This window comes from Botryllus schlosseri, chromosome 2, assembly GCF_051294905.1.
Source record: "Botryllus schlosseri isolate E-star chromosome 2, Bs_hap1, whole genome shotgun sequence".
In the NCBI taxonomy this organism is placed as follows: domain Eukaryota; kingdom Metazoa; phylum Chordata; class Ascidiacea; order Stolidobranchia; family Styelidae; genus Botryllus; species Botryllus schlosseri.
In genome coordinates, this window is record NC_137237.1 from 440725 (window position 1) to 467640 (window position 26916).

General features: G+C 39.8%; 3 protein-coding genes and 1 non-coding gene across 4 annotated transcripts; 1 reads left to right on the forward strand and 3 right to left on the reverse strand.

Annotated features, from left to right (window-relative positions):
- Positions 1–611: 611 nt before the first annotated feature.
- On the reverse strand, positions 612–13421 carry LOC145432828 (speckle-type POZ protein-like). The gene is made up of 8 exons (XM_080309634.1): positions 13240–13421; positions 11808–11929; positions 7989–8140; positions 6045–6172; positions 5317–5497; positions 4630–4808; positions 2918–3060; positions 612–2213 (listed from the first exon to the last, which is right to left on the reverse strand). The coding sequence occupies exons 1-8, from the start codon at positions 13351–13353 to the stop codon at positions 2066–2068; spliced, it is 1167 nt and encodes a 388-aa protein (XP_080165760.1). The 5' UTR covers positions 13354–13421; the 3' UTR covers positions 612–2065.
- Positions 13422–13574: 153 nt separating this feature from the next.
- On the reverse strand, positions 13575–15070 carry LOC145432832 (COMM domain-containing protein 10-like). The gene has a single exon (XM_080309637.1). The coding sequence runs from the start codon at positions 14870–14872 to the stop codon at positions 14300–14302; it is 573 nt and encodes a 190-aa protein (XP_080165763.1). The 5' UTR covers positions 14873–15070; the 3' UTR covers positions 13575–14299.
- A 1578-nt stretch (positions 15071–16648) lies between these two features.
- LOC145432827 (inactive pancreatic lipase-related protein 1-like) lies at positions 16649–24162 on the forward strand. The gene is made up of 11 exons (XM_080309633.1): positions 16649–16781; positions 17463–17655; positions 19047–19152; positions 19466–19591; positions 20385–20493; positions 20758–20945; positions 21322–21498; positions 22998–23097; positions 23159–23276; positions 23559–23726; positions 24050–24162. Exons 1-11 carry the CDS (start codon positions 16727–16729, stop codon positions 24120–24122), a joined length of 1413 nt encoding a protein of 470 aa, XP_080165759.1. The 5' UTR covers positions 16649–16726; the 3' UTR covers positions 24123–24162.
- Positions 24163–26761: 2599 nt separating this feature from the next.
- Positions 26762–26834, reverse strand: Trnav-aac (transfer RNA valine (anticodon AAC)). The gene has a single exon. It is a non-coding gene; the product is annotated as a tRNA-Val (tRNA).
- Between the last annotated feature and the right edge of the window lie 82 nt (positions 26835–26916).

Here is a 26916-nt window from a genome sequence, read left to right on the forward strand (position 1 = left end):
ATCCCAACAAATAGCATGATGGCGTGCAAGGTTATGACTGACTGTTGATGAGAGAGTTCTCAAATATGAAATTCGGACTAAACACAGAGGAATAGCTATGAATTGGAGATAAATGCGCGGAGCCCGAAATGTTTTTTCATGTGATAGCAGCTTCGCGCCCTCCCATTTGAGAACCATGGTGCTAGTTATAGGACCGGGGTTGTAATGACTCGAGCATGAAAATTGATTAGACTCAGTTTGTGTATTGAATCGAATTGTACTCAGTCATGCGTGATGATTCAAATCTTGTGTATAAGGACCAAAACTTGAAAATAGGCCCAGAAACAGTTTGTTTGAATAAACATGTTCAGAGTGAGAAAAATGAGTATATATGATGAAGGCGAGCCCACGAGTTTCAGAAAATCGTAGTCAAACCTGATTTGACAATGAACACTGAACAGCGAACACTATGACATTTGCTCCCTGACGGTGAGGTGAAAATGATTCTACTTAATCAAGTCAAAACTATTGAGTGAAGATTGACTTAGTTAAAACCCTTATATAGGCTTAAAGGCTTAAAAATCCAATATCAGCCTGGCTCTAGACTTGAACGTATAAACAGAACACAGTAATCGTCTTTCACAATCAAATATTCATTTAGTCGAGTTACAGTGAACAAAAACGTATGAAATGTTGCAAAACTGTCCTTTGTCGGCGAAAGCCAAATATACGTAGATATTTTCTGACCTTGAGAATACTCATCAGGACTCTCTGAATTGAAGTAGGTACAAATATATGTGAGATGTCTTATTGAACGGGGTTGCCACAAAATCCAGAGCAAGCTTGCCGATTTCAGGCATGCGTGGCAAAGGCTGTAGTGTCCACCCACCGAGTGTTTTGAAACATCGCTGAACAATACAGCATTCTATAGCGGCTGGGGCTGGCCACAACAATTCGAGTACTTAAATCTAAATAGAGTATTAATTCTGACGAGTCAAGTAGCGATAGAGGATTTTTCAGAGTATTGAAATTACATGCTCCTTGCCAGAGATGCCATTTCTGGGAAGTCGTGATCAAACCACAACATTGTCACAAAGTGCAATGAAAATACGAAATTATCTTCAATGTGATGTGGGACTGGCTAGGGTTACCATACGTACTCTTTTTTAGGGTTTTTGAAAATGTCCTCCGAGGACGCCTAAATATCCTCCTTTTTGGCAATTCGTCCTCCTTTACACGTTTTACAGCTAATATAGTGGACAGATTGTAGTGAGAATGGGCATAAACAGGTAATTCGTGGTTCGGACGACCTTATTTTTAGACATGGTGTTGAAGAAAAACTGTATTTCTGTATTTGAGCCGGAAAGTTGACCTTCTTTTTTTTTAGTCAACAGACCGCGAAATGTGTAAAATTTATCATTTTTTCAACATTTTTCTCCGGTATTCCGAGTATGAAAATTTTGAAAAAGAGTCCTCCTTTCCCGATTCCAAAATATGGTAACCCTAGGACTGGCATTATATTAGACTTGTTGGACAACGAGAAAATTTTTAGCCTAAATTAGAGTAGAATTACTGAATTCGCAAAAACTTGGACATCCAGTTCCGTTAATATCAAATCATAGTACATCCTTATGAGCATCAGAATAGAAAACTCGGCTACAGTTCTGCAGCATTTACAGGAAGATCAGAAATTAGATCGGAATTAGAGCATACAAACATTCCACAGTTTAAATTAGAATTAGAGCAATGAAATATTTCACAAATAATGATTACCAGCATTTCGAACTAATGAGCGTAATTATATAACTAGAATTAGCTATTTGTCCAAGTCTGCCTTATATTCTTTGTAATCGCATAGGAGGTGCATGTTCAAACTTTCCACATCGCACTGTTACAACGTGATATTGAGTGCTGCTCGGAGCATTATACTCGTAATCAAATCACTCAGGCACTCAATTCTGCCAAGCCCTAGAATGTTGAACTTGCGAATATCTATCAGATTCACGAAGCTAGTCGCTTGCGGGCGTGCCACACTCCGCCGATTCGATTGGTCGTTTCCGAAACGAGACCATCTCCCGACTCGAGATCAGTTTGAAGATTTGAGTCTTTTCCGAGGCGGGCCGGTGGGTGGTGACTGGACAGCCGCGAGCGCCCGGAAAGCGTCTGCGACCAGGTGGGGGTGGGTCCTGACCATTGTGTCAAAGCCAGATGTTTCCATGACGTCAATTGCATGACTAAAAAGATACATAAAATACATGAATATAAAATACACAATCAAATTATATATTTATATTGATGCACTGAGTAAAATAAAAATGAATTAACAAATAAATATACATATTGATGCTAGCTAAAAGGAAGTCAGTAACGGAGTACTTCTATTTCCAAGTACTCATGAGCACAGCTTTCAGCTTTTCAAAATTAAATTACAATTATAGCTACATATTTTCCAAATTAGACTAGAATTAAAATGATAGCTACTAAGCTACACACACACACTGACACACAGTTATTCCAAATAAGACTATAATATAAAGCTACATAGCTAAACACTTTGTTCCAAATTAGATCAGAATTAGAATTTCTGATTTCGCAGAGAATGGAAAATATCATTACAGCAAGCTCGACTAGTTCGCAGTACACGGTTTTCCAGCATTTTCAAGAAAACCAGAAATGAGAACATAGAAAGATTTCACAAATTAGATAACCAGCACTTTCCTCGGATTTATTCTAATTAGAAGTATCCAACCAGGTCTGGTCATAAGGTTTGCCTACGTGACCATTCGCTCAAGAGATGGTGTTTTTTGATTACTTCCACTCTACTTCAATAGTACCACTGGTAACACACTTCTACGTGAGTACTTGGAAAGGTAGAAGTACTTTTTTGCCGACCTCCTCTATAAATAGCACACCTCACAATGAGTTGAAAAGCGCGTACCTGTTGATAAAATCTATGGACATTTCTTTGAGTTGGTCTGCGTTATGCAAATCGGCAAGAATGAGAATTTCCGCGACATTATCGACGGCCAGATTTGCGCACAGCGATTCCTCGCACATCACTTTTAAACGTTGCAGGGCGTACTGAAAAGGAATTGGCGGTTGAAATGTTGCTAGAACTTTGGGGCTGGGCAAAATCCAGTGCCCGAATGCAGGTTTGCAATGACTCAACTCACGATTTTTTGGTGACTCGAGTCACTTTTAAAATGCGTAAAATGACTCAACTTGAGTCGATTTTTGCATCGACTCGAGACTAAGGCAGCCAGGACAGACATTTCATTGTAACTTCGAAGAATAGTAAAGTCCCCACATGATCGGTATTTCGTCTATCAGTTCTGATACTTGGAAAATAGGGCCAGTAACGGCTAGGACTGAGGAAAATTACCATATTATCAATGTGAGCCATTCTATATCACTCGAGAAGTGTTGAAAAAAGTGAGCTGTACCGGATTGAACTCAAAACTGAACAGTGAACATAATGACTTGGACTCGAGTCACAACAATACGACTCGGACTCCACCCTCTACTCATTGACTTGGACTTGACTCGCTGGTTAATTGAAAATGACTCGACTTGACTCAAAACTAAAAAAGTGAGATCGACTCGTGACTCGGACTTGACTCGGTGGTGAATTGAAAATGACTCGACTTGACTCGAGTCAAAATAAAAATTGAGAATGACTTGTGACTCGGAACTTTGCGACTTGGTTACAATCCTGCCCGAACGATTCGATTATGAATACATAATGAAAGTTCTACATGAAAGATAATTTTGGTATTTTTTCGACAAAACCTATTTCATTGCACTTTGTAACCATGCCATGGGACGATTGCGATTTCACAGATATGAGATTTCCAGTAACATGCGTGTTTTGTACTACATGTTTCGTATGTTGCGATACCACCAATCAAGGTTTCCATAGTGGAAAATAATATCAAAAGTGTAATTTTTGTTGTTAAATTATTGCTCCCAGCCCTAGATACGACCAATCGAGGTTTACAGTCTTCCAGTGAAAAATAGTGTTGAAACTATAATTCTCGTTGATAAATTAACTCTGTGGCAAGATTATTTCAGTGCTCGAAACAATTATCTCTCACTGCTCAGCTCAAAATCATTAGATTTATATTCAACAGTAGAATCATTACACCAGTCCATATTCACTAGGGTTGTGAAAAAAGAAACTTTTCCTTCAGATTTCACTGGCTACTTGATAAAACTGTTAGGTTGGTTAAAAAAACGCTGCACACCAACTTTGGCTCCATTCCAACCAGTAGAAGCGAGATTCTTGCAGTGGAAAGTTTTGAATTTATCATTAAAAAATAGGAATTTCAAATTTTTTTTGTTGACCAGATAAAATTGTTAGGCTGTCAGTAGATATGATGGATCCCAAATTTGGCTCAATTCCAACCACTAGAAGCGAAGTTATTGCAGTAAAAAAATTTGGATTTTATTAAAATAGTATTTATGGTGAATAAATCTTTAATTATTTATTATAAATCATGGAATTGGAAATTTTTATACTGCAATAACTTCTAGTGTTTGGAATTGAGCCAAAGTTGGTGTGCAGCGTTTTTTTAACCAACCTCAACAATTTCATCAAGTAGCCAGTGAATTCTGAAGGAAAAGTTTTTTTTGAACAGCTCTAATATTCACCTTATCAGCAGCAGCTAAAAGTTCCGCGGCCATCTGGTCGAGGTTGGGAGCCGCTCCCGTGTACAAGAAACTGAGCATTTCCCGAAAAACGTCGACCGAAATGTCTGTGATTTCTACTCGGTTCATTTTTCTCTCCTCCATCTCGTGCTGGAACATGGCTCGGAACACGACGGATCGCGCTGCAAGAAACGGGACGATTTCACATTTTGAAATCCACATTCGGATTTCTTCTCGCGTCTGAATCAGACTTGTACAAAGTACCGATATAGTTAGTTGACGTCAACAGCTACTGCTTTTTTGAGTAGCTCAAGTTCTAGTTGCGCATTTTGAAAAGTGAGTAGTTCTAGTTGCGGATTTTGAAAAGTGAGTAGTTCTAGTTGTGGATTTTGAAAAGTGGGCAGATCTAGTCCTAGATCAGAATTCAGAAAAGTCAGTAATACAAGTTATCGTTGCTTAGTTGAAAAGTGAGTAGTTCTAGTTGTAGTTGCGAATTTTGAAAATCTAGTAGTTTGTACAAGTTTGTATTCCTTTCCAATTTGAAATTGAATTCAATTACCAAGTTTCTGAACTCGGAATCCTAATTCTAATATGTGACAGCTGAAAATTTTCTTGTTGCATATTTCTGACTAGAAGGCCGACACACAAATATATGACGTAACCCTTAAGCCAAACGAATTGCTCGCAAACCTGCGATGATAGATTTGTGGGCTTTGAACTCCTCTTTCCCGCAGACGTAGAACGTGCAGTCCGCAAACTCCCCAGAGTCCAGGAGGGTCTCCAGGTCTTCCGCCAGTCTGCAGTTGGGAACTTTGAGCTGCATCATGTTCGACTGGCCGGAGATATTCACAGAGTCTTGAACCACGCTAACCTGGTAATTGGTCGGTAAAGAAGTCATTCTTGAAGCACACAAGTAGGTTTTGCCTAATTCATTGAGGGACAGCATTTTAGAATACTTTTTATAATAGTTTTTTTACTGTTTAGGCAAAGCTAGAAATAGAATAGTTAGCTTTTTACTATTTGGAAATCGCTACTTCTTGGGTAGATATTTCATATGTCATGTCTACTCGAGTACCGTAACAAAAATGACTACTTTGACCAGACCACCTCTGGCTATTTATTCATTTGTTAAATGTTCAAGTGATTGAAGTGAGAATAAATTTAGGACGTTACTTCTTATCCGTTTTCAAGCGAATCTCGGCCTAGAATAATTCCCTTTTTCTACTTGGAAATGGCTATTTCTACTTGTACTCGAGTGGAAATCTATGCTACTCCTACTTTCAGTTTTTTGGGCAAAACTGGGCCTGGAACACTTGGCCGGTATTTTTACTTGAATAGAAATCTACGTTTTTACCTCTACTTCTGCTTGAATGACAACTCTGACCAAATCTGCATTAAAGTCACATCCCATTGCTTACCTCACAAAACAACGTCAGCTTGTCATCAGGTAAGAGCCCGTTGGACTCGTCCATTAGAAAATCTCTCCGAATAAACTTTTTGAAGCCCCAATCTTTTCCTTGGACGAAACGATACGCTCGTTGACTCTCTGAAACATATGGCGTGGTGTTTTAGATCAAGAGCGAGGGGGGTCTAGGAAACTGTCAGATTTCCCAAATCAGATAGAATTAGAATTATAACTATATATAATTTTTTCTAATTAGATTACAATTAGAATGATAACTAGTTTTTTCAAATGAGATTACAATTAGAATTAAAACTAGAATTTTTTTTTTTTCAAATTAGATTAGAATTACAGCTAGATTTTTTACAGGGTGATTAGAATTAGAATTATAGCTACACAGTTTTCTCCAAATCAGATTACAATCAGAATCATAGCCCCACAGTATTATTTAAATTACACTAGAATTAAAGAGAATTGATAACCAGGCATGTTTTTCGAATCACAGATCATTCTCATACACTATACAGTTCTCCTGTAGCATTGGTAGGAAACCGGAAATTACATTAGAATTAGAACTACCCAAATTGCAAAAAACTGGGACGTTTATCTAATTCCGAATTACAAAGAAATACCACAAAAATTTCATTCTCATAAGCACAAGAATGGTAAATGTCTGTACACCAAACAAACCATAAATTAGATTAGAATTTAAATCAGGGGTGGGCAAACTTTTGAGCTCGCGGGCCGCATTCAACATCTGAATTCATTCGCGGGCCGCACTATATAAAATTGGGATTATAAACCAAAACGCAATATAGTGATATATGATTATATATAATGAGGAGACAATATATGTGCTTATTTAAAACAAGCCAAATATTTCTTTGATGCTATCGTACACGTGTCAGAAACATATAGTGGCGAAATTTCATAGGCAGGCGGACCGCAATAACCAATTTGTCAAAAAGATAGAGATAAAAGGCGGTTGGCCCGATTCTTAGAATAGGGTTGAAATATAAATCTGTGAGCAGTGATCTGATCATAGATTTAGTAATTCCACTTTTGGCTCAGTTCCAGGACACACAATGCTGACAGCATAATAAACATGTTAGCTTCAAACACGGTTCTACTATGTGTAGATAAAATATAAATACCCCCATTCCACGCATACATACAACGAATGTACTTAAGACATACCCGAATCGGTTTTTTATAAGCACATCACTGAAATAATTAAAAATGAAGTGGGCAATCTGAAATCTCACTGGTGATCCGAATTATGTCAATCTCGTTGCAGCTATTCCGCTGTGATATCAAGTATTTACCTTAGATCAGTGGTTCTCAAACTTTTTAAGACACGCCCCGCCCCCTTATGATGGTGAAAGATTTCGTGCCCCCTTATCGTCATATCACAAAACGCAACCAGGATGCTAGCAAACCTAACGGGTAGTTTGATGGCGTGGAAGGTTGCGACTGTGGATGATAGATTTTTAAATACGTAATTCAGACTAAATACATAGCAATAACAATGAATTGGATGAAAATCGCGCGGAGCGCGAAAAATATTTTCATTCGATCTCAGCTTCGCGCCCCTTTCAGATGCTTTCACGCCCCCAAGGCGGGCGCGCCCACCAGTTTGAAAACCACTGTCTTAGAATTATCATGGTTAAATATAATAAGAAAAAGTTAATCAAGTCCCTGCATTAATTCGATTCTTAGTACTCATTTTATCAAAATTTTTAAAAAGTTTCTTTAGACTCTCGCGGGCCGCACAAAACGGCGTGGCGGGCCGCATGCGGCCCGCGGGCCGTAGTTTGCCCACCCCTGATTTAAATGATAGCATAGCACTGATAGAAAGATTTAGAAATTAGATCAGAATTAGAATTAGATTACCGACATTTCGTTTTAATTAATCTAATTACACTATCAGAATTATCAACTTCTCCAAGTCTGCACTCACCCATTGCTTTCGTCTCTTCGCGTTTGCTGTTCAATATTGAAAACTTAAACTTTGCTCGCACTTCACTTTTGTGACATGAAACTAGTAAGAGGTAGAGAGACAAGTAATCCTTGGACTCCTCATCCAGGCCTTTCGGATTCACTCGTAAACACCTGCAATTTAATACGTCTGGTCAGAAATAAGGCTCTCTCACCAGCACTATAGCCTACACAACGGAGTATCAAGCGCTGCGTTTTTTTTACTCTCGACACTTAACGCAGGACCATCCACACAGGACCAGCGCAGGCACCCGCAATGTATCTGCTGTTTCATGATCTATGAAATCATGGCCATTTCTACTTCGGGTTTTGTGTCTGGTGACATTTTCAAATGCCAGATATCATGTCTGGGGTGTGTTTGGACTGTGTTGTAACCAGACATGGGGTGATTACTTCACGAATGTAATCGATTGCGATTACGATTACTTGTGAATTCCGCGATTACGATTACAGCAAAATCAGGAAGTAGTCGATTACGATTACATTTCAAAAGTAATCACGATTACTCAAGATTACATTTATTTTGCTTCTTATAACTAATATATTGGAAGAGATATTGGAGATATTGGAAGACAATATGAGGCTTTCGATGAAAATAAGGTCTAATGATATAACAACTTTCGTTATAAATCATACGTCATTTGCTTGTTACGTCATAATGCACCCATTGCCTAACTCTATGCAGGACTATTCGTCGAACCCAACGATTTGCATTCTTGCCAGGTCCGTAACTGCCACACCACAAACTCCCCAATAGAACTGGGAGCGAGCTCTTGCGGGACTCAAAAGTATTTCGTAAATCAACATAAATTATTATAGAGTATTTTCAAGAGAGGTAATTAACTTGAAATTTTCTTCGAGTTTCGGGATTTAATGTCTCTAAATAGCTTGATTTTGAAATGCATACCTCTCCCCCTCAAGAAAAAAGCATGCATAATTTATAGGAGTATGCATTTCGGTGGCAGTCATTACCCCGCCACGACACACCAAAAGACGTGTGCAATTTCGGCCAACATGTAACTCCATAATGTGTGCTACCAAAGAATGAACTTGGCCAAAACTTTGGGTATGTGTCCATTGTCAGTAGCCGCGCTCTGTGGGCGTGACGAATAGTCCGGTCCCACCAATCTGAGCCCCAACAATGCAAATGCTAGCCGGGACACTCACAGAAGAATGAAGACATGAAAATTTGTGTGTGCGTCTCACGAAAGTTTTTCCTTTAGTCTGCTACGTTGGGCGACTATAGTAGTTTTTGATTATATAAAAGGCGGGAGGTCACGAATTAACAACATACAATAAAGTAATTATAACAACATACCAGATGCTATAATTATGAATTACGTACCCCCAGCTCTACCGGTAAATTTGAATGAATAGCAATATAATGCAATTACCAATACTATGACGAAATTCAGTCATCAACTTGAAAACTGACCACCATGGGGCCCCAATACCCTGGGTTGTAATGACTCGAGTCGCGATTATTTGGTGACTAGACTTGACTCGAGTCATTTTTTCAAATGCATGAATTGACTCGACTGGAGTCAATTTTTGTATTGACTCGACTTGTACTCGACTCATTTTGCATGACTCGAACCAAGTCATATGACTCGAGACTAGAACGGCCAAGACAGACATTCCATGTCACTTCGAAGAATAGTAAAGTTTATTATTTGTATTTCGTCTATCAGTTTATTATTTGTATTTCGTCTATTGGTCCTGGTACATGGAAATAGGGCCGTAAATTGTGAAAACTGATGAAAATTACTATATTATGAATACGAGCCATTCTATATCGCTCGAGCAGAGTTGAAAAAAGTGGGTTGAACCGGATTGACCTGAAAACTGATCTGTGAACATAACGACTTGGACTCGTACTCGAATCAAACACTATGACTCGGACTCAACCCTATACTAGCTGACTTGGACTAGGACTTGACTCGGGGGGTGAATTGAAACTGACTCGACCTGACTCGAGTCAAAACTATGAAAGTGATATTGACTTGTGACTCGGAACATTGTGACTTGGTTACAACCCGACAAATACCAACGTTTGGAGTGGGGGACGAATTGCTGTTTTGGTCCTGATTGTACCTACAACCCACGCTAACATGGTGTATAAGCGGATGGGTATGGCGACAGGTATAAATGTCGAGTGAAGAATTGTGAAATAACGATTGGCGCCCGTTTCAAGTAGAGTCATAGCAGAATAAGATAAAGTGAACTTAAAATTCTACCTTTTACTTAATACAGTTACTGCAGGCTGCCGTTACGAGAAACGGCAAAGAACGGCTCGGTTATGATATATATCAGCAGCTGTTGATTATAACCATCGTAATGTTTTATTTGACGAGTACAAAATATCAAATCCTTGTCAGGTGTACGTACAATACATAGGCTACGTATACTACATAGATAGGCCTACTGCTCGCCAAGCAGCAACGTCCAAACTGCGTTTAACTAAGCATAACCAAACGTCAATGCATAAGTTAGTATTTGAAACTAGGTAGAGTGGTGATTATTATCTTGCTTAGAGGTAGTGGCGTCAGGAGCGTATTGCTAACCTGATATAGTCATGGCTTACACTGTTCTAACAATCACGCAACTATGCACATTGGATATATATTTTCTACGTGTGGATACGTCTTACGCAAGGACGAGCAAAACCAATACTTCTGACGTAATAATGAGCAGTGGCGTTTGAAAATCAACCGTCTGCGCTATCAATAACCTGGTAGAATATCTCTTCCTTGTTCACGAATGTTCGGTTATGTCAAATTCATTGTACAAATAAAAAGTAATCGTTCTTTCACAAAGAAATCGATTAGATATGTGAAGTAGTCGATTACGATTACTTTGGATTTTTTTCGAATGTAATCGATTGCGATTACGATTACTTGAAAATGCTGTAATCGTCGTAATCGATTACGATTACTAATCGCAATTACCCCATGTCTGGTTGTAACTAGGATATCATGTTTGGGGTATGTCTCGACTGCGTTGTTGTAACTCGGACATCATATGCCATACGTGATGTCCTGGTGCGAATGCAGCCTAGACACACCTCAGACGTACGTCAGACATGATTAGGGTTACTACATTTTACGATCTGAAAAGGAGGGCACTTCTTATAAATATCAAAAGTTACATTACCGAACTAGAAATCTGCTAATTTTCACGCGAAATCCTCGTTTGTTGACTGAAAAAAAGTCATTTTTCCAGTTCGACTCCCGAAGGACCTGCTCGAACATCCACATTACAGATTTTGTGTCATTTATGGCGATTTTTCAGTTGTGCCTGTCCAGTGTCCAGGCTGTCAAAGCTATAAAGGACGACTAATTCCCAGGATGACATTTAGGCTTCCTCGGAAGGACATTCTCGATTTCCTGAAAAAGGAGGGAAAATCCTCCTCAAGAAGGCATATGGTAACCCTCGACATGATGTCTGAGTTACAGAGCAGTCAAAACCTACTCCAGACACGATCTTCGGGTAAATAAGCAGTTCAAACACGCATCAGACATACTCCAGACACGATGCCCTAGTTACAAGACATTCTGTATACACCACAGACATGTCTGGCATTTGAAAAAGACACAAAACACTATGTGATGAAGTCAAAGCGGCGAGCTGGAAAGTCAAGTAAATTTTAACTTGGAGTAAAAGAATCGCTATGTTGTGTCACACATGCTGCCCAATTTGAATTATCAACGCTTGATGCGAACACGAGACGCTTGCCGCATCCTGTGTGTACATCCCTTCTCACATTGTCTTTCCTACTGACCATTTCATTTTATCGTTGGCTCCACATGAGAACGTTGAGCTTTTCAAAACCTCTCCCATTTCTTCTCGACAGAAACTGAAATTATTGATCGTCCACATGTATGAAAACTTTATGACTTTCACCTGAAAAGCAGAAAGATCAACTTGTGACTTGTGCAAATGACCGACCTAGTTAGTTGACGGTCAACTAACTACCGCTTTTTTAAATAGTTCTAGTTCTAGATGCGTGTGTTGAAAAGTGAAGTAGTTCTGCCTCTGGTTGTTGAAGTTGAGTTGTTCAAGTTCTAGTTGCTGATTGAAATAGTTCTAGTCGCAAATTTTGAAGTGAGTAGTTGTCGTTCTAGTTTTATAGTTGTGGCAAGTAGTTTGTACAAGTCTGCCTGCATCATATGCGGCTCAATTTACGTCGTAGTGATGAACAATAATGCCAATGAAAGCGATTGTCTATCACAGGCGTTCCCAACCCGGGGGCCCCCTAGCCTTGTTCAGGGGAGCCATCAAAAATTCATCGCTTAGTCTGCTGTACTGTAAGAAAAGAAATAGCTTAAAATTTAATAAAAATACTAATGCAGCAATACCGGTAATCAACTTTTCGATCGTGAGTTCACTTTCTCTGCTTTGCTTTTAAATCCAGTAATATTTTACAAATTGCACAATAGCTAGCTACCTTGCTAAGAGAACGAAATATGATAAAAGTTATCTTAAGCCTGGCTTTACTTCATGACAAATGAGTGTGCAAGGCTCAATATAACAGTCCTGATTAAAGAGTCGATGAAACCAGGAAATCTGTAAAAAAAGAAGAAGGGGCCCTGTTGATTTTTAAAAAAATTTCAGAGGGGGCCACGGTGCAAAGAAGATTGGGAACCCCTGGTCGATAAAAAATGAAAGACAACCACAGAAGTCAAAAATAATGACAAGCCATGATATATCTTTGCGTACCAACCCAAGCAGTTATTGTCGAGTCTCATATACACAATGATATATGGTAGAGACTTATACCAGCCAGACAATTCTAATTTAATCGAAATCCCGGAAATCTAGTTCTAATTCAATTTGTGAAATGTTTTTATGCTCTCATATTAAATTCAGTCTAATTTCAGGTTTTCCTGAAAATGTAATAATGCAACAAGGTGAACCTGGTGACAGACATTTGCCATCCTCGTGTTGATGAGGATGAACTCTGATTTGACATGAATTTTTGTAAATTCAGTGATCGGTATAGAATTCTAGTTCTGACATGATTTGGAGAGAAACTGTATCGCTAATTCTAACTCTAGTTGGAACAAAGTTGAAAAACAGATAATTTTCTATAGTTTTCCGATATGGTAAGCACAATTCCTTGAAAAACTATGAGCATTTTTAAATCACACACTGTTACTCTTTAAACTCTTTTAGAATATCACACTATTTAAATCATTCAATATCAGACAAACCTGTGTGTAACACCAGTTCTCCGCAACAGGCGTTGACATGTCAGAATTTGAAGCTGTTGTCGGGGTACTTGAGCGGCTGGTCCCAGGCGTGGGACGGGATCCAGCTGTCAGCATTGTGTCTCACCCCAATTATCTTATTAACATAGAAAGCATCAAATGTAGGGTACTCCCAGATAAAGCTTTTTGTGTGTGTCGGCTACTCCCAGATTATTGATCTTTGTCAGAATTCAGGACAGCATGGAGGGATGAAATCCCAGAATACTTCACTTTTTGGTTCAAGGAGACAACTAAAATTTGTCATACATCCAACATTGTGTAGGGTGGCGACTATCAGATCTGTATGAGAAGAATATATGATGAAATACATAAACAATCAAAAGTGATGAATATAGTCATATGAGCAATATGGCTATTAGCCAGCATTTAGGGCTGTTCAAAATTGTTATTTTTTTAAATTTTATAGGCAACTTGATAAAATTGTTACAATGCCTTATATAAAGGTAGGCTACACATGAAATTTGGCTCAATTCCAACACGCAGAAGCGAAGTTATAGTAGAAAACTATGGATTTGAAATATTTGTATTTACGGTCAGGTGATTCTATTGTTATTTATCACGGAATTAGCGGCCGTAAATACTATTTCTTCAAACCAGAATCCAAAATTTTCCGCCCCGTTAACTTGAGCCAAATTCATTACCGTATGCATCGTTTTGAGATGACCTAACAATTTCATGGGATAAGGAAAAGGAATTCAAATTTTCTGCTAATCAATCAATCAACAATGCTTAGAAGTTATAACTACAGGTTGGAATCGAGTAGCGTATGGTATAATTTGGTGCGCAGCATTTTTTTAGGCAACCCAACAATTTTATCAAGCAGCCAGTAAAATTTGAAAAAATTGTTTTTGAACAGCCCTAATATAGAGCTTGGTCTGATTGCTATATAGCGGACCCAGGTTTCGGCACATAATTCAGATTTGCATTACTGAGAACAAATCGCAATAATCGACAGATTCTTCGAGATGATTTGTAATTTTCTAGGCCTCAAAATTTAATCAAATCAACTTAAAGCGTCCAATTGTTCCTGAATGGTTTCCAGTTTGTTATAGAAGTCAAGAAGTTCATCGTGATTCATTTCTATGACGCAGTCATTATCCCCGTTTCCAGATCCGAGCTGGAAAACCACATTTGGTTCTCCAATTCTTGATTTCGATCCTTGCGCGACTTGGAGCTTCAAATGCCAGTCTATCGTGTTCAAACGATTGGAAGACAGAGTATTCTGTTTTAATGTGTTTGTAATTTCCCGTCCATATTTCTGCCACGCTTTAGACATAATATCTGCAGTCTGCTCAGACAGATTATTTCCAAACTTTTGCGCCAGACTTTGGGGCTTTACGCCGTGATAAGCAACGTACATAAAGCATCGATGTATGGTTAATAACATCAAATCAATGTCTTTCTCATCCAGACTCAAGACCTCTTTAAGTTTCGCCCGTTCGTCCGCGTTGAAGGCATCAGATATCTCCGCATTATTTTCGATAGTCTGTGCGACCCTGCTGATTATTTTCGGCAGCTTACTTTGGTCGACAGCTCTAAGCAATGAAAATCCGTTTTCTAATCCGGACAAATCCATTGCTGACGAATAGATTTATTTCCTCCACAGACAGAAACATATCCACTACACCGGAGTGATACGGTTTTCCGGGTTTCAGGATTCCGGTTATTGTGATTAGCCTCTGCCGGGATGTCCGACTAGTCTAACGAAATGATAAAATTACCGTACTTACAATTTTACGAAAACATTGACTAAATATTAGCGCCAAAACTGATACCGAAATCGTATATTTTGGTGTCGTCAGCTGATCGAGCTGGTTAGCCCAACCCACGTGACTGGACTTCCCGATCTGGGCTTTTTGGTCTATTTATAGATGACCTGTCATAAAGATACGACTGGAAATGTTACTTACGATGTTTTCAGATAGTGGCTATTGCTTATTGGAACGGGTAAGTTAAATGTTGAACGCTTGAACGCGTCATAAGCAAACGTTATCATTCGTTCCAATCGATTTGCACAGAAAGTGTCCTGTAAAATGAAAGTTTTTATATTCGGAATGCCTTCAGGTTGATCTTCGTCAGTCAAGCTTGAGTGATACCAGATTGACCAATCCGCTGGTGGAGTACGCTGAGCATCAATGAAGGACACTGGAAATTATAATCTGCAATCGTAATGGGAGTGCCACATTGCCATGGTCTTCTAGTAGGTCATGATATAGTCTAGGTGTATTTAATTGTGTTGTTTAAATCGTTTGAGTTACAGAAATAAAGTTATTTTGAGAGACAGATTTGTCCCGTTCTATTTGAATGATCGAGCCAAACCATTAACTCTAACCTAATCTAACGCCGCAATTACTAGAGCCACAATCTAGCACCACAATTACTATTTCGTTTCCATTAAAATTAAAAAAACAAACATGATTGGCCTCCTAGCAGAGTTGCGACCTCGTGAAAACTTTCCCACTCAGATGATGGCAGTAAAGTGTCGATATCGCGGACAAAATATTAATCGTTCCCATACAGATCATGGCTTTCCGGCGTAACCCCGTGAAGTTCTATATAGGATCAAAGTTCTGCATCTGTTTTTTCTCACACCTTATGAAGAGCTATTTGCGATCCCAGAACGTGGGACCTGGCAGCTGATATAAACATGGAGTGTAAATTTGTTCCGCTCTCTTTGCGACCTACGAATAGAAAACAGTGCTAGTTTAAACCTTCACCCACATGGGCGTTGTGCCAGCAATCGCTCGTAATTAAGGACCGCTGCTTATGATATTTAGGATGAGGACTAGTATATACGCTGTTCAGGTCATCATCATTTTATAATTTTTTTATCAAATCAATACACCACGAGATTGCGATATAATGAAAAGATAGGAGAATGCCGAAACGACTTGGAGTAGTATTTTAATCAGACACACCCACCTTGGCCTACAGCATATAAATAAGAGGTATGGTGCACACACGATTTAAGAAATAATAACATAAAAGGAAGTGACGAAAATGAATGCTGCGTGTGTCGGTTATAGGCGAGGTCGATATGTCAGATTGTGATCTGGTAATTTTGAGGGCACTTTAGTATTGACTCAGTTGAAACTGCTTGTATTTCGATTCGAATGTGGACATGATCGACGACAGCCGGATAGCCGACGAGATGCTGTTCCACACAGATCCGGCGAACTTGATAGAGCGATGCGTTTTTTATCCGTCTTGATCATGTAGCAGTTACATATTGTTCTTCGAGGAAGCACGTTTATTGTACTAATACTTGTGCCAGCCTGCACATCACTTCTGAAATCCTATCTAAATAGTATAATTCTTTCAATTCTGCGTGACTTATATATTGTTTCTGTCGAATATTTTAAAAAGTTAGAACATTTCCACTCGTGAATGTGATTTTGCAGCAATTCTTATACTCTGGCATAGCATCAAAATGATGAGATTTGTCTGCCTTGCTTCTCTCGCTGCAGTGATCCTTTCGGAAGCAGGTGAGTAGCTCGAGAATATAGCGTCATTCTCTTTCTCGAACTAATTTTAAGTTCGAAAATGACTCATACCGAGTTCTATAGATATCCCTGCTCGATCTGTATAGGCTATCCTTTCTTTGCATCGCGTACGTTGTGTGCCTCGGTCGGGTGAATAAATATTGCTTATTCAATATGTACAAAGGGAAAATGTCGATGATTTTAATCTCTAAAAATATTCTAATTTGTGAAATATTTCTATGCTCTTATTGTAATTCTATAGTGTATAACGTCCGCTTTTCCTGAAAATGCTAAAGAACTGTGGCATGAGAAACGAGTCAAGCTTGCTGTACAGACATTTACCTTTCTCATGCTTATGAAAATGAACTCTTTCTGCTGTAAATTTAACTTCATTCAGTTTCCAAGTTATCACGCACTAATTATAATTGAATGTGAAAAACTGAGAAAAACCTAATTCTCGCTCTATAATCGAATTTGGAAAAACTGTGTAGCTCTCATTCTAATTTTAATTTAGAAACGTTGAAAATTGTCTAGTTGTTCATGTCCGCGCACAGGCATTGCGGTGAAAGCTTGGCGCGAAAACGGAGGCTTCTCCGTAGCGCGCGACTAACTCTTATTACAGAAGGGTCGACTGCTTGACTTGATTTCGTGTGACTTGGGTTTCATGAATGTATCGATCCTCAGTTGCAGCGTACGAGCAGGTGTGCTACGGCGAGCTGGGCTGTTTCACAAACGCCCCACCCTGGGGTAACACCCCGTCCAGAGACATATCGGACCTCCCAGAATCGCCGGAAGATGTCGACACTAGATTTTATCTCGACACGAGAATGCAGGAAGGCCTCGAACTCCATTACGATGATGTCGGCAGCGAATTGGAGTTAGTATCATTATTATATATGAGTGGGATAAATGCGAAACAAGTGACTAATACCAGGGGTGGTCAAATCAGTGTTGGGATCAATGTCACTACCTTCGAGTCACGAGTCATTTCGAGTCATTGCACATTTTGACTCGAGTCAAGTCAAGTCAATCGATTTTCGAAAGTGACTCGAGTCAAGTCAAGTCACTCGATTTTTGGAGGTGACTCGAGTCAAGTCGAGTCAAGTCAAGTCAAGTCACGAGTCAAGTCACAATTCAAGTCAAGTTGACTTTTCGAAGTATGAGGCATGATTTTGTCATTTCAGTTTGCTGGCTGTCTGAAATACATATTGAGTGGTCATTGATTCTGAACCAATGAACGAATATAGAGTTAAATATACACGCATGAAGACGCTGTATCGCTCACATATACCTAGAACTGCTAAACTATACGTAAGTAATTGCATTGCCTCAGTTTATAGTTACCAGCCAAAATAAAGAATAGAGAAACGAATTGATAAGATGCACTTTACAAACATTCGAGCCTGCGCCAATGGATGATGACTATATAATCTATATTCGAATTCAATTTCAGTAAACCAAGAGGTTTGGTTAAGGTGAGAACAGAAAACAGAAATATACATTTTACTATTAAATTACTTTAATATACTAGTTTACGACATCGTAAGCTATAAGTTTCGATCACTTCGTTTGCGGTCAATTTATTTGAGAAAGAACAATGAAGGCACAGTGAAACGCAAGATCATTGAATGATTAGTCGCTTTCGCGGGTTACACGAGCGTTTCGCGAGCAATACGGCCATATGCAAGATACAATGATTTTTATCGACACCGATTACTTGATGACTTGAAATTGACTCGTGAATTTTGCTCCGAGTCACGAGTCAATCCACATTTTTGATACGCCGAGTCAAGTCAAGTCATTTTAGCAAAGTGACTCGAGTCAAGTCAAGTCATACGGAAAAGGTGACTCGAGTCTGACTCGAGTCATCCCAACACTGGGTCAAAGTAGTCATTGTTGCTACTCACGTAGAAGTAGAAGAAGAAGTAACGCGGTCAATTTTTACTCAAGTAAAAGTATGTATTCTAGTCCTATATATAGTTTTGCCTAAAATAATGGAAAAGGTCAAGTAGAAGTAGTCTAAAATCATAACCTCTTAAGGAAGTTAAAATCGGGCCAAATTTGGCGTGCTGCATCCTTTTTTTGGCCAACCTTACAATGTAGTCAGTAAAACCTCGGAATCCGGAAAAAAATATTGTTTGAACAACCCTGCCGTGTGGTTATTTGTGTCGCATCTATCCGTAGGTTTTAGTTATCTATACCAAGATGGAAAAGATATTATATTTTTCGTAAATCTTAACTTTTGTTGTTATTATTACTTAATTCTAGGGCGAGTACGTTCGATCCCTCTGCTATTACACGTATCGTTGTGATGGGTTACGTGGACGGAGACGACGACAAATGGATGAAGGACATGTCGCAAGCTTTGCTGGCCGTAAGGAAGATTATTGAGCTTGGAATCTACAGAATTGAATAATATGTTCATATTGAAGTCTTTAAAATAGTTTATTGAGCTAACATCGCCTCGATTATTCTAAATTTCATGTCTGGGAGGTTGTATTTGGTCATCGCCTGATAACACTGTTGATATACGAAGTTATTTGCAATAGTTGCAGACGATTAGGGCTTACCCCTGACGAGTGCCAGCCGAAAATATTCGTTTTTTTCTCAATATCAGTATATGTATATTGAAGATCTGTACCACTAAGAGTTCTTCAGATTGACAGAACCTCTATACCTCGTGACAGAGCGAAAACCAAAACGTGATCAGAGTGAACTGGAAAGGCGCTCGGATGGACTTGAGGTACGAACAGAGCGCAGTAAACGCAGAAGTCGCTGGTGCCGCTCTGGGTATACTGGTATCGAATGTCATGGTGAGTTCCAGTTTCTGCCAGGGATATATCTAGTTCTAGATATCCCTAGTTTGTGCAAGTGATTGGTTGCACTGGTAAGCAGATTTGCAAATGTAAAATGGATTGGGAGGTTTCGTTTGCTATTATATACCAATAAATTCACTGGTCTAAACGATAGGTAGCCTATTCGCATAATTTAAATCAAGTAAGATTCGTACCGGGCCTATTGCAGATGCTATTGTGTAGGCCAGTGATTATATTGCGCGGACCAGGCCAATGCAGATGCTATTGTGTAGGCCAGTGATTATATTGCGCGGACCAGGCCAATGCAGATGCGATTGTGAAGGCCAGCGTTGGCTGCAGATGCTATTCATCAAGCCAGCGGAACTAGGCTTGTTCGAGAAGTGATAAATCAGGCCAGCGACGATTGTCGACCGCGCCGCAATCAATTACCTAATTTCGCAATCATCTCAGTGAGAGATCGCGTCACGCGTTACATGGTGATGTGTGTGCAGTGCACAGACGAATCTTGATAATTGGCAACCCGTTTCTCGCTAATTAGCCGCGCGCAACACCGATACGACTTCTTGAATTGCAACTGAACTATAGCGTCAGAAGGTTATTTCAAAAGACGGGATTTAGCATTTCAAAAGGACGGGGGTTTCGACCCCCGCAACCCCCTGGCTACGCGCCTATGGATGGTTGCGTATTATTTGATATATTTTGTAATCATGTTCTTGATAATATAATACGAAGATGAGAATGTATTAATAAGTTAGCAGGAGTAGAGAGCGTAATCAGATTTCATTCGCAGAGTTCGAACGGCCTTCCGCCATCTGCATTCCATTGCATCGGTCACAGTCTCGGCGCCCATGTCTGTGCGTACCTCGCCAACCGGGTTCCGGATCTCGGACGCATCTCCGGTAAGTGTCACGTCAAACAATTCGCGAAAACATGCAAATTGAACTCCATTCCGAAACAGAAATAAACAAAAATAAAGTTCGGCTCATATCAAAGCAGTGTTTATTCTCATTTCCTGTAGCATTTCCAGGAAAACCAGAAATTGGATTAGAATTAACGAGCATAGAAACATTTCACAAATTAGATCAAAATAACATTTATCGGTTCTAAGTAGTCTAATTATGGACAGCCTATACCCATTCTTTTCTCATGCGCACTGTTTCCAGGCTTGGATCCCGCGGGCGCTTATTTCGAAGGCACCGAAGCGGTCGTTCGCCTCGACCGCTCAGACGCGGCATTCGTCGACGTGATTCACACAGACACTGAGGACAGGAAAGGGTACGGGACCGCCCAGGAGTCGGGGCACGTGGACTTTTGGCCCAACGGGGGTACTTCTCAGCCGGGTTGCGAACAGGTTGGACGCTGAGAATACCGTATGCTGCTGATTTGGAGAGGCGATCAATAGAAAAGTACTTCTATTTTTGGAGTACTTCAAGTAGATTTTGCCTACTCGCGCTACTTCGTCAAGTGTGTTGCTTTTATACTACCTCTACTTCTACAGTTTTCAGTTTTCTGGGCGAAACTATTACTGCAATACCACAAGTCAGTGTTGTAATGATTCGAGTCATATGACTCGAGTCGTGATTTTTTGGTGGTAGTGAATTGAAAATGACTCGACTTGACTCGAGTCAAAACTATAGAAGTAAGATTGACTTGTGACTCGGAACCTTGCGACTTGGTTACAACCCTCGATATATTATGATATCTGATGGTCAGAACGTGTTTTTCAGAACATTGTCGTCGACCTCGTGGGCACCGTCGTTCCAGGTGACTTCGTCGAGTGCAACCATATGATGGCAACGTACTTTTACACCGAGTCTATTCTCGACCCGTGTCCTTACAGATCTTATCCTTGCGACTCTTACGACGATTTCGTGGCCGGAAAATGCGTGCAATGCGGAGATACGGTGAAGTCACCCTCTTACGGCCAGACTTGTACAAACTATATCGATATAATCTACTAATGGTTTTTTGAGTAGCTCTAGTTTCTAGTTCTAGTTCCAGATTTCCAATAATAGTTCCAGTAATAGTTCTAGTTCTATTTGCGGATTTTGAAAAGTGATAGTTCTAGTTTTAGTTTTGGTGGCGGATTTTGAAAATTGAGTATAGTAGTAGTTTTATAGTTACAGTTGCGGACTTCGAAAAGTGAGTAGTTCTAATTCTAGTTCTAATTGCGGAGTTTAAATAGTTAGTAGTTGAATAGTATATTCATATTGAAATGAACCCGAATATTTTCGGCTGACACTCGTCAGGGGTAATTGTCAGCAAGTAGTAGAGAATTCCAAAGAACAGCGTATATCAACAATCGTAACACAAAATATGACGTCACCAGCACGAAATGTCGAATACGAGAGCGTTCAATGTACTATTTTTAGATGATACACGAACTCTTTTTGTTGACACAGCCTTGGCTGGTGTATTTTGATAGGCACACAAATGAAAGTGTGAGCGACCCTTTCCGAGTATGCGAAATCTGTCGTCTCGATAATTTTTCGCACAAGCGGGATTATCCAACAAGTGTTTGCCAATTGCAGAATTTATGGCCTTTGATTGTTCCGCATCAATCTTGAGCGGGTGAGTTAAGGGTGAGCTTTTCACCGAGCGTGTTCTAATGAATCTAGGGACATGCTGATTTATGCGTTCCTGCAAGCAATCAGCATGTCCCTAGATTCATTAGAACACGCTCGGTGAAAAGCTCACCCTTAACTCACCCGCTCAAGATTGATGCGGAACAATCAAAGGCCATAAATTCTGCAATTGGCAAACACTTGTTGGATAATCCCGCTTGTGCGAAAAATTATCGAGACGACAGATTTCGCATACTGGGAAAGGGTCGCTCACACTTTCATTTGTGTGCCTATCAAAATACACCAGCCAAGGCTGTGTCAACAAAAAGAGTTCGTGTATCATCTAAAAATAGTACATTGAACGCTCTCGTATTCGACATTTCGTGCTGGTGACGTCATATTTTGTGTTACGATTGTTGATATACGCTGTTCTTTGGAATTCTCTACTACTTGCTGACGATTACCCCTGACGAGTGTCAGCCGAAAATATTCGGGTTCATTTCAATATGAATATACTATTCAACTGTATATTGAAGTTCTGTACCTCAAAGAAGCTGTTCAAATAGTTAGTAGTTCTAGCTCTATAGTTCGACTTTGCGATGGGTCCTAGATGTAGTTGTCGGTCTTGAAAAGTGAGGTCTGGACCACTTACTTTTTTAGTCAATTGTAAATTGCTACTTATATTTCTACTTGAGTAGAAATTTATGGCGTTATGCTCCTGCTTCTACTTAAGTACCGACGATGAGTAGCCTACTTTAACCACCATATTTAGTTTGTACAAGTCCGTTACGTCGTCACGTACCCCCTACTAACGCAAACATATCAATATCTAAACACAGGGCTGTCCACGTCAAGGGTACTTCGCAAACGAGACTGCATCTCTCACAACAAGTTCTGTCAACACTTATCTTCAAACTGCCGACAATTCTCCGTATTGCGGTCCGTTTCCCGCGGTCCGTGACTCGTGAACTGCCAGTGACCAGATGCCTTGTTGTTTCAGAATACATGACTTACGTTTCCGTGACGATTGGCAGCGATGTGAAAAGCATCGATGGAAGTTTGTACGCGACATTGGTCGGAACGAAAGGACAAACCGAGAAAGAACGACTCGGAGTCGAGTGAGTACGCTTATAAATAGCTAGATAAATATATGGATGGATAGAGTTATTAGGATTAGTATTGTGCTTAAAAGTCGCATGCTAAAGTAACGCATGCTCAACGATCGTGTTTCATGTTGTCGCGTGCAAAATGTCGGGCAACCCTCGAGAACATCAAAATAATCTCGCAAAATGTTTTATCCCAACTTGAAAATCATGTTACTGAACTAAAAGCCGGAAATAAAGAAAAAATATAATCGACCTCTAATCTATTTTACTGTCATATGAATAATTCCGTTTCAGGCACAGCCTGCAGGCTGGCACGGCTTACAAAGAGCTCACGTACTACGCCACCGATCCTGGTGATGTCACAAGCGTGATATTCGAATGGAAACAGGAGGAGATCGAACTGGGAAGACAGACGATTTCGGTTTCAGAAATCGCGGTTTGGAAAGGAGACGTTCAGACCACGTTAGTCACCGTTGGCAGACTTCGGCCACTGTCTTTTTAGACTGATTGGGGCGGAATGCCTCCTGTCCTTATTCTGATCTGATTTGTGAAAGCACTCTACGCTCTCATTTTAATTCTGGTCAAAGTAGTCAATACTCAAGTAAAAGTAGAAGTGACGCTGTAAATTTATACTCAAGTAGAGTGGAAGTAGCGATTTTCAAGAAAACTGTCAAGTAGAAGTAGTTTATAATCGCAATCACTTGAGGAAGTAGTAGGCAAATACACTTAAAGTACTCCGAAAAGTAAAATTACTTCGATCGTTAATGACCACTTCTCTTTTCCAGGTTCGTGTTTTGCGGCGATCAAAATCTGGAAATGAAAGAGAAGCAGCCCTACGTTTTCGACACTGTCTGTTGATGAAATTGTCGCGTAATCAATAAATAAGTTCGGGTCTGGAGATAGAGTCGCGTAGAGATGTGGAAAGCCGTCTACATGCAGAGAGACGGATGCAGTCGATGATGACCAGGTCATGCTTCAAGCTTAAGAATGAAGAGGGTAGGATCTTGAGCTGCCGATGGCATAAGGACATATCACAACATCGAGTTTCCGTACTGCAGTGGTTCCAGAGGTGATCAAAGAAGCCAAAACAGCTACTCAAGTAGAAGTACAGACCGACGCAAAAATCTACTCAAAAATACGAGCAGTGGTCTATTTAAGACCAACCTTATTATCATTATTCCTTATTCACAGTAAAACTAGTAAATCCACACATAATCCGGGAAGCAACTTTCCCCAAAGGGAAATGGCAAGATTGGAGTAAATTTTTAAAATTTAAGTGCACAGCCAAATATTTATTCCTATGCAATACTTGAAGAGGTCAGATTACATATTTGCGGTGAATGATGAATTGCCATGAGCAGAGCAGAGATAGAGATGATTGAAAATGAAGAATCGAAATTCCAGAGGTAATGCTGTGATTCGCGTGTACAAGTGTAATTTTAGTCCAGTGGTGTATAACGCGCAATCAACGCCTTCCGAATAATATGCACAGTGCCCAATAACGTGATCCGTTTGATCATATACTATCTTCTTTACCTTCATTCAGTGTGCATGCCTCCTCTTTACATCGCCTAGGCCAAGGTGGGTGTCAGATTCCATAGACTACTCCTTGTCGCTTCGACATCTTCCTGTCTTTTCATTGTATCGCATTTTTGTGGTGTATTGAACTGATAAAATTGCTAATAAACCAATGATGATGATGACACACTTCTCGGAGTCGCATGTCACATGCAGAGGTGGTCAAAGTAGTCAAGAAAGCTACTCAAGTAGAAGTAGAAGTAGCGACGAAAAAATCTACTCAAGTACGAGTAGAAGTACTTCTTCCATAAGCAATCTAAAACTACTTGAAGTAGAAGTAGAATTTACTGACTTCAAATCTACTCAAGTAAGTAAGTAGTTGCGAAAACGATCGTAATTCGTTGGCATGGATTGTCAAAAGGTGCAAATTGAGCTATGCGAAAGGTGCCGAGCTCGATTCATATTGATGCATACCAGGAGGTTTTCAATTTTCGACAGCATAAGCATCCGTCCGCATCATGGAATGAATATGATAGTGTTGATATGGAAATGCGACACTAATCCTCCGTTTAATCGAACAATTCATTCTAGAAAATATCATGGTATGGCGCCCTCCCCCATATTATAACGCCAGTGTTTACTCGAAGAGCAATACGGAGAAGTTGTATAGAATACGGTGTGAGCACTTCACGCGATTAGTGAACGTGAATAAAAAAGAATATGTTGGATCGTAAAAATACCATATTGTGCAGCTTTATTTCCGGAAATTAAAGGCATTAATACACTTGCTTTTATACTTCAACATGTATGTTATCGAGACAAAAGAACTGATATCAATTAGAGTTCAAAGTATATGATACTGGGAATTGAAAGGGAAGCACAAATACTACTTCTAAAAGCGGAATATGTATTTCACGTCTAAAGACAGAAAGTTTCGAAAGTGGTGTGCTAGAACAGCTCTAAAACTAAAAAAGTCAGAGTTCACTTTACCAGATTAGGACGCGCCATGGACTGCTAGATTACGATATGATAAGTAAATGCTAGATTGCGAAACGTCAGTTTCAAACCCTATGATGAGCCATATATATTGTGGTGAAATATTCCATATGGGCAAAGGGCGACCATGCAGTGTGAACGGAACGACGCCAACCCGCAACCAAAATTATCTACACCGATATTTTCGTGAAATCATACTGGTTACTCCGTATCCCCTGAGCGCGAAGCGCGACGGAAATCTGGGTTTTACCCAACTTTTATGAAAATTAAATGTTGATACTCCGTGAAAACAGCCCCGAAATTCCTCAGGCTATCTTCTTGATTGGAGGATTAAACTACTTCTACTTGACAAACTGAAAATAGCGAAAAGTAAGTAAGTAGATCACAAAATATTACGAAGTAGAAGTAGAAGTAGCAAAAAATCAGATCTACTTGAGTAAGTACCTGAAGTAGAGGAAAACTACTTGAGTACTTCAAAAAAGTAGAAGTACTTCGTTACTGACCACCTCTTGTCACATGGCCTACTTTATACGTCTTGGTGCGTCGTGGCGCGGTAATGGCCAACGCCGATATCCCCATTTCTATAAATCTTGCGTATTTTTCTTGGGGTAAGAGACAGAGTACCCAAAAATCAGGATAATTGGCACCTTGAAATCGCGCGTAGCGCGAAAAAATCATCAAAAAGTTGCATAAATTTTCAAAAAATACTATATAATTTATGCTAATTCACGAAATAATTTTGGGCCCCTTCGAGCTCGGGTCCCCCCCAATTAGGGGGTTTGGGGTGAGGCAGTTATGGGCCTGGCTACGACTATGGTACGGTAAGAGCGGAGAACTAGAATAAGGGCCTAGGACCTATATCCTCAGCCTGTTAAAACGTGACCTTGACTGAAAACGTGCCAAAAAGAATAATCGAGATGATAAATGAGATGAATTTACTGCCTGCATACTATCACTGACGGATTACTAAAAATAGTTAAACGTAGTTCCGCTGGGGCTTGAACCCAGAACCTTCTGCGTGTTAAGCAGACGTGATAACCACTACACTACGGAACTGCGATAGAGGTCCTCTCGTATCGTGGTTAAATAACCTAGCTCTTCTATTTGTTCGACGATATTGAGCTAATCGACCGTTGAA